This window comes from Poecilia reticulata, unplaced genomic scaffold (assembly GCF_000633615.1).
Source record: "Poecilia reticulata strain Guanapo unplaced genomic scaffold, Guppy_female_1.0+MT scaffold_243, whole genome shotgun sequence".
Lineage (NCBI taxonomy): Eukaryota > Metazoa > Chordata > Actinopteri > Cyprinodontiformes > Poeciliidae > Poecilia > Poecilia reticulata.
The window spans coordinates 12,830-20,745 of NW_007615032.1; the positions used below are offsets into that span (position 1 = coordinate 12,830).

The 7,916-nt window shown below is 41.4% G+C and overlaps 1 protein-coding gene across 1 annotated transcript in view; it reads right to left on the reverse strand.

The window, feature by feature from the left end:
* kif4 (kinesin family member 4) overlaps positions 1–7,916 on the reverse strand; it is a gene marked incomplete at its 5' end in the record, with an annotated part of 12,520 nt that extends 4,604 nt beyond the window's left edge. Inside the window, 20 exons of the mRNA XM_008402633.1 lie at positions 210–307; positions 411–566; positions 647–760; positions 844–927; positions 1,017–1,127; positions 2,776–2,920; positions 3,041–3,144; positions 3,222–3,380; positions 3,493–3,600; positions 4,123–4,228; positions 4,345–4,403; positions 4,550–4,682; positions 4,772–4,833; positions 5,061–5,236; positions 5,489–5,608; positions 5,908–6,002; positions 6,896–7,062; positions 7,176–7,265; positions 7,461–7,651; positions 7,811–7,916. Coding sequence (XP_008400855.1) covers positions 210–307; positions 411–566; positions 647–760; positions 844–927; positions 1,017–1,127; positions 2,776–2,920; positions 3,041–3,144; positions 3,222–3,380; positions 3,493–3,600; positions 4,123–4,228; positions 4,345–4,403; positions 4,550–4,682; positions 4,772–4,833; positions 5,061–5,236; positions 5,489–5,608; positions 5,908–6,002; positions 6,896–7,062; positions 7,176–7,265; positions 7,461–7,651; positions 7,811–7,916 — 2,384 coding nt within the window. The remainder of the gene's footprint in view (positions 1–209; positions 308–410; positions 567–646; positions 761–843; positions 928–1,016; positions 1,128–2,775; positions 2,921–3,040; positions 3,145–3,221; positions 3,381–3,492; positions 3,601–4,122; positions 4,229–4,344; positions 4,404–4,549; positions 4,683–4,771; positions 4,834–5,060; positions 5,237–5,488; positions 5,609–5,907; positions 6,003–6,895; positions 7,063–7,175; positions 7,266–7,460; positions 7,652–7,810) is intronic.

A 7,916-nucleotide genomic window follows, 5' to 3' on the forward strand; every position in this document is an offset into this window, starting at 1 on the left:
GTTTGTGATAGTTAGCATGTAGTATTATTAGCGTAGGCATAGAGAAATGAATAACCCAAAGCAGGCAGGTGAATAGACAGATAAGAGATTAGAAACAAAGCACTAAAAATAAAGTCATGTTCGTAAGTTTTAAAATTGTGAGTCGAGTCTGAAGTTTATGTGATTTAAGTATTATTGCATACTGGCTGTAAGTGGACGGTTTGACTCACCGCAGGCCCATTTCTGTCTGCAGGTTCTCCACCTGCTTGGACAGCGGGGTCTCCAGCGACCCCTGSGTCTCCAACTCAGAGATGATCAGAGTCCGACGCTGCATTAAAATATTCCACGAAACACACGAGTCAARATCTTTCCCTTTTTCCTGGATTTCYTTTACATTTTTTAGGCRCTGCAGGACAAATGYCTCCACCTACTCTGATTTTAGGAGCAGGTCTCTCCCCGGCCTCCATCTGCTGTTTGAGGTTGTTGATCTCCTGGGCCAGGACCTTCCTGTCGTCCAGCAGGTCGTTGAGGTGGCGGCGCGCCTCCTCCGTGCTCACCATCACCTCCACCTCGTTCAGCAGCCACGTCTGACGCAGGCAGTGCCACAACTTTTAGTCAAACTCTTTCAGGAATGAGTGTTGAGTGATACAGAAACCTGGTCAGCTACCTTGACTCTCGCAGCAGCTCCCTCCATGCCTCGGTTATGGCCATCTTTGCGCTTCTCTGCAGCTTCGCTTCTCTTCAGCAAGGCGTCTTTCAGTCTTTTGTTAGCAGCTGCTGCCTGTGACGAAACGACAAGTGGGTTAATGTGCTGTGAGGAGCAGCACAACAAAAGCAAGCAGSACAACAACAGAAGAAACCAACCTCCTCGGTTTTGCGCCGCAGGACRTTGGCTTGTTTCTGGAAATCTCGCTCCAGTTTAAGCAGCTCGTACTGCCGTTTACGATCCTGTAACACGATTGGGRAATAAAGAGCAGACATTATAAGGATGGCCTCTTCTCTCCAGCTTCCCCAAATGATTTTCATTTGTTCCAGACCTTCTCCTTCAGCTGCAGGACCTCCCTGTCCTTCTTGCTCTTCCACTGCCTGTATTTATCAGCATCTTCTCTCATCTGCTTCATCAGCTGTATTCGCTGCGACTTCATAGCCTAGAAGAGAAAATACCAGGTTATTTCAGTTTGAGATCATRTGACTTCAATGTAATAAGTTCGGCTTTCGCCCCAGAAAACCTGAAACGGCCACCATTAAAAGTTGACAGCATATAAATATCAATTATTTGAGCTTCAATTAAATCCTTAAGTAATCACYTGTTGGACCTTAAARCTCACATTTAAAAGCAAATAAATTAAAAGAAATTATACCAAATATAATGAGTAATTRTAAGCTAAACTAAKTATCCTTAGAGTTCAAAATTCGGGTATTTATTGCATTAAATAATCTTCTMCTTTGCTAAATCCTACGGTTTGGCGCAATCTTTTGATTTCCTGGTTGCGATTGGCTACCAATCCAAACCTAAGGAGAATTTGTAAGGTACACTCCGATTGGATGAAAACGACGCTTAAACTTTGTGACGTTTAAAGCGCAGACATAGGGTGCGTTCACACTGCAGCCTGAAGTGACCCAATTGCAATTTTTTTGACGTAGTGCGACCTGTATCTGATCTTTTCATGGCAGTCTGAACAGCACAGTTCGGATTCTTTTATGAATGTGACCCGATATGTATCCGATTCAAATGCGACCYAACGTTCAGGTCGCATTCATCCAAACTGAACATCACTGATTCTCAACAAATCTCACTATTCTCTGTCCTGATACGCGCAAGTGGGAAGAAAAACAACAACTATGACGGACTATAATGGGGATTAAGTTGTTATTATGCTGCTCCAGTCGGACAACAACTTCAAATATGTAAGCTAAGCTCCACCGTTAGCCTCCATGTTTACTTCTGCAAACACAGAGCACTTCTTTTATGGCGGTTGGCAGAACACTGAGAACGCTGACGCTATTGCGCCCTCTACTGCGCATGCGGGACATTTTCAGGTCGTTTGCCCGTTTACACTGCAGAACGCATACAGGTAGCATTTACTGGCAGTGTGAACGGCCCTGGCAAAAAAATCGAAATTGCCAAAAAATCGGAATTGGGTCACTTCAGGCTGCAGTGTGAAAGCACCCATAGAGTCAAGCGTTAGAATAGAATAGAAAACACACACGCCACACAATGTTTGTTTACAGAGCGCTCAACGTGAAAAAAAAAATTAAAAAAAGAAGTAAAAAAGTGCGACTATACCTCAGCCGTTATTGCGCGCGAGTCGAGGGTTTTATACTTGTCGCATGCTGAAGCCGCCATACTACCGAGGCCAAGGTGCGGTGACGAGGACGACACGTTTAACTGCGCAGTGTCGCGACCAGTTTGTTATCGTGGTTTCTGGTGTCTAAAAAATATTTAGGGCCGTCCGGAAGATATTTAGGGCCGTATACGCGGCTGTACCGAGTCCGGCTCCCATCCTCGKTTCTTTTACCACGTTTCCCCCCTTCCTGTCTGATAACTGTTAAATAAAAAAGGTCACTATTGTAACAAAAAGCTCTATTTAAAATAAATAGGTATTTATTTTAAATAGCCTGAGGGGGCAAGTGAAGTCAGACGGTGGCCAGGTTTATAATCCACTGGGGGAAACACTGAAATAACAGTAATATTTACAACTGACTACTACTTGTTTTTAATTTAAAAGTCAAGATGGGCAGCTTAAGTTTTACCGATCATGTCAAGTTAAAATATATTTTTAAAAGAMCAATTACCTGTATCTCCTGCATCAGCTTGCTGACTTTCTGAACAGAGGATTCCTTGAGTTTCAACAGCTTCGACTGATCAAGTAGCTTCTTCTTCAGATCTACGAGCTGAGCTTCTAGCTCCTGTARTCTCCTCCTCCGCTGCTCGCTGAGTCTAGAAGAAGTTCATGGATGTCAGAAGTCAATGGAAACATTTTGTACTTGTACGATTTGAAATCAGATCGCTGGAGGATAAAGATCGCTTTATCCTCCAGGGAGGATAAAGTTGTAGTACTTTGCCTGGTTGGTGTCTTTCTTAGCCGACTGAAGAGCTAAAACCAGTTCCCCTTTTTCCTTTTGCAGAGAATCGACGGCCGACTGCAGAGTTTGGACGTTTCTCTGGGGGGACAAGTCGATCTGAATAAGTGACCTGGACAAACTGACACTGAGCTCTTTTGCTCGTCTTGTCGTCTTACGTGGTGCTCTGACTGCATGGGCTCCAGCTGGCTGTCGTTCTCGCACATTTTCCTCACGTAAGCTTCCTTCAAACTCAACACGTTGTTCAGCTCTATGAGCTCTTTGGAGAGCTGGGCTTGTCTCAGAGCATGGTTGGCTGTGAAAGCTTCTGGGGAATCCTTTGCAGACGTGAAAAAATWAAAAGTTAGAAAGTGTATATGTATAGTTTAAAATAATTTTATGCTTTCACAGGGAACTATCTACAGTCATCTAGTTACACAGAAACCRTACTGATGCAGACTGCTCAGGGGGATTTGTTCTGYCGTCCGCTGCCACCTCAGGTACTTCCTCTCTCGCAGTCATGGCGTCGATGGAGGCAGATATGCAGACGCTCTCGTTCTTACAAAGCAAAAACGGAACAATGAACGCCCGTAGTGTCAGCCAAGACAATTACCTTCACTTTAACAAAGGTGTGGGGCAACGATTCTGATCGACAGAGTTGTTTGTCGTCAACGATGACAATATTTTATCGTCGACGCCCCCTTTTTGTCATGACGATAAAAAATAAAAAAAAAAACATGGCAAAACTATTTGATGACTAAAATTAAACGAAAATGTTAATAATAAATGGAAAAGAGAATATTTTTTGGCTCTTTTGGGAGTAAAGATTTTGTCGACTAAAAACAATCACACAAAGAAATGACTAAAACTAAGACACATTTTTGAGAGAGAGAGAGAGAGAAAAACTAAGAGAAAAACTAAGATTAAAACTAAAATGGCTGCCAAAAGCAACAATGCTTGCACACTGCGTTTATCAAATTTATGGATGGACATTTTACCTATGACACCAACTGCAGCAGTAAATTAAAGCAGTAAAGAAAAAGCCGTTTGCTTCGTTCTGATGAAAGCCGGTTCATTTACCTTGAGCTCCAAGATGAGCTCTTGTAAGTTCTTCATCACCTCCACATTTTCCTTTAACTCCTGGTCGTCCAGTGACTGCATCACTTTCTGAAGATCAACAGCACAGCTGAAAGAAATAAAGAGTTTAAAAYCGTTGCATTTAAAAAGAGACTAATTGTGCTTCTGCAATCGGACCGTTGCTTCCCTAAAGACATGCGGGTTTTCTYCATTTTGAAAACTTACGCTGCGTGGCGCTGAAGCTGCTCCAGTTTGCTTTGCAGTTTCTCATTAGTTTGTTCCGTCTGAAAACGAAAGCARAGACAGTCGACAGTGAAGCTGAGAACCTAAAATGTCCACTTTAGTTTGGAATAAACCAATAATCCCCCTCTATTGATCCTATTTGAAACTTCATAAATGTCTTTACGGCAATAATTCTGGTCCCACTTACCATGATGATCTTCTCAAACATGAGGGCCGTCTGTCCCGCCGCCTCACTCAGCTCTCGGCACAGCTTTCTGTTCTCGTCYTGTAGAGTGCGGTTCTTCTCCAGCAGCTTGCCCACGTCCTCAGCTGAACTGGGCCTGGAACAGAGAGCAGTGACCAACACGTCAGGTGTGTTTTCTGACTGGATTTATCAGCTCGTCCTCCCGGTTTGACCCCCACTTCTTACCCGGAGAGCACAGGAGCGACTCCGCCTCGCGCGTGCAGAAGCATCACCTGCAGCTCTTGAACCTGAGCAAACAYGGAAAGGAAAAGATTCTTTATGCTTTCACTTGTTCACTACTTCCAGAATCAGGTTTTACATCTTGGAAAACACAGAAAAAAAATAGTTAAAGAAAGTAATTCTGCCAGAGAAACAGATTTCCAACTGAATAAGAGTAACCAGTAACGATTCTTCAAACATAACATGTATAGATTTCATAATGGAGCATTCAGTTTCATATAGATTTTTTAAATACCTGCTGTTTCAGTCGGTTCATTTCTGCGGCTCTGGGGTCGACGTTAACGATGGGTTTATTCTTAATCTTGCGCGCTCTGTCGGCGTAGCGCAGCGTGTTGATGGTTTCCTCCATGTTGGAGTCTGCAGGACTGACGCACGCAATCATCAGAGTGTGGCTGTTTCCTCCGAGAGAATCTGAAGGGAAGAAACGGCGCAAGACTGATTTACTTATTGTGCATCACATTTCTGAACTGCATTGTTTTTGGAAAACAAGCTTTCGCCTTCGTTCTTTATTAATTAAAACGAAGAAGAACCCGCATGAAATGTTTTTAGAAAACAAGTTTGGGGCGGGGGGGAAGCGATCGTCTTTGTTAGAGAAAAAAAACCCGGTATGTATGCCTGATCTAATGACCAGCAGGACTTTTGAACATTTAAATCAAAGCCTACCCTGGAGCAGACGGGTGAGTTTGGAGTCTCTGTAGGGAACAAAGGTGTTTTTCTTGCCTTCATCACCCAAAGCACTGATCACATTACCCAGACACAAGAGGCCGCGGTTGATGCTGATTCCTGCGGATAAAAATAAACAGCGTCACAAGACAAGTGCTCCAAGATAAGCTGTAGTTTTAAAACACTGGTAGACGCACATTGAATTACAATGTTTGCTTGGCGTAATAAACAAAAACAAAAGAATGTTGTTTTTTTCCAACTGCTCCAAAGCAACAAAAAAAAAAAAAAAAAAAAAAAAAACTTTTTTCTACTAAAACTGTAAGCTATCTGAAAAACTTTTTTCAAAAATAAGTCAGAGACAGTCTGACTAATTATTTGTATAAAAAACAAAAAAATAAGTAAAAGGGTATTGTGATTGCCTTCTTTTAAACGGTCTCCCTCTGCTTTGGTTTTCTTCTGTCTCTCTGAGCCAGCCAGATCGACAAGGTGCAGCTTTGAAACAATCGAATCCACTCTGCAACAGAAGTTTGCACAGGTTGTCTTAGGAAGGCCAACGTTTGTTCAAATAATTTTTTTGCAACTAATTACTTGTTCGGATCAATAAAGTGTATTATTTGTGTAGTAAAGGATGAAAGAAATGCTGATGAGAACTGATCTGAAGTCCAAAACATATTTGATGTAGAAGAATCTTGAAATCTTAAGAATTCACTTTCTGTTCTATTCAGTTTTGACCTTTTCTGCTCATTTTCCTTCATCATCAATCTGATATTTTGTATTTTTTGAGTAAAAAATGCAAKATATAATTAAGCTGCATGTTTCGACTAATCATGCAGTATCAGTAAATAACTTTTTCTTTTAAAAAAAATCTCTTTTCTGTTACCTTTTTTTCATATTTATGTAAATCAGAAAAAGTCCCAGTTCTGTTGTCCTCTGGTTTTACCAGCTCTAGAACAATTGACTTTGAGAACCACTTGTAACTTAAATAATCAATGTTTTGTTATYATTTTCTTACTTAAAATGAGTAAATTGGTCAGGTTATACATGTGTTTTCAGTTCCTATCAATAGAGTGTCACTGTGGCGTTTTTACTGATCGTTTTAACACTGAGAATATAATATCAGTCAGGACTAGTTGCAAATATTAAAGAAAACAAGTTTTAAAGAAAACAAATCCACACTGAGTAACTACAAATGTGTGAAAAGCTAAGTATTAAAATTGGGATACATTTAAAGAAAAAGACAGTAATCAGAATCTTTAAAGGACCCGTAAATGCAGAGATTGTTCCACTAAAGTGTTGTAATGAAAGCATATTAATRAATTTGATATTGCTGAGGAGCTATTCTTTTTTTTTTTTTTTTATTACATTAAATTAAATGGGGAAAAAAAGAGAGAAGTATATAAAGCTGACTTGTCTGATCCTCTGCGCTGCTCCAGTGTGATCGTGAAAATGGCGTGGGAACGTGAAGAGGCTGCATTCATGGCTGTGGACCCCACTGTACGCGCGGAGTTCCCGAGTTCCAGACAGCCCACCATCTCCGGGGCGGTAAACACCTGCCGCTCAGTCAGCCCAACAATCTGGGGGCAAAAATTGGGTAATTTTCAAAAGAAAAAACAGAAAAGGCTTAAAAAGCCTTAAATATACCCAGTGTAGCACTACTGGGACGTCTCGCTGGCTGAAATAAACCCACCTTAATGCCTTCTTTAGGGTCCTCCCGAATGCTAATGGCTGGTTTATCTTTAGAGGAACACAGCAAATCTAATATGTCTTCGTTATATATCTGAAAAAAAAAAAAAAAAATTACAAGATGATTAACAATACAAAATAAGGCTGGGGGGCGATAATCTTAGATTTTTTTTTCATACCAGATCTGGTTTAAATCTTTTTTTCTTTTTTTTTTAGAAATAGAATCTACAAAACACAGAATTTTCCAAAACTGAAATCTTCAAATCTAAGAATTTGATTAACAGCCAACCTCCAGATACGACACAGCCAGACAGAACTCAGAGTTTGCTCTCTTTTCCCTCTCCTCAAAGATCCTCTGAATGACTCGGGGGATAACTCCGACCGAAGGGTCGTTTTCCTGCGCCGATGTGTACGTTCCTCCCATCGAGTAGGTTTTTCCTGACCCCGTCTGTCCGTACGCCAAAACAGTGGCATGGTAGCCTGACAGAGAAAATGTTTGGCAGAACAAAAAGTTTGCTCAGCCAGCTTTGTTTTCCTAAAAAACTAACCAACATAACCAGAATTTTATTCAGCTGATATTACACTGCAACCAAAAATTAAGTGCGATAGTACATAGTGCACATCGCCACGCAGCCTTACCTTTGAAAAGTCCGCGCAGTAACGGTGAGATGGCGGTGCTGAACACTTCCTCTTGTTCAGCAGCGGGGTCGAACACGTAATCGTATGTGAATGCTTTCTCCGTGCC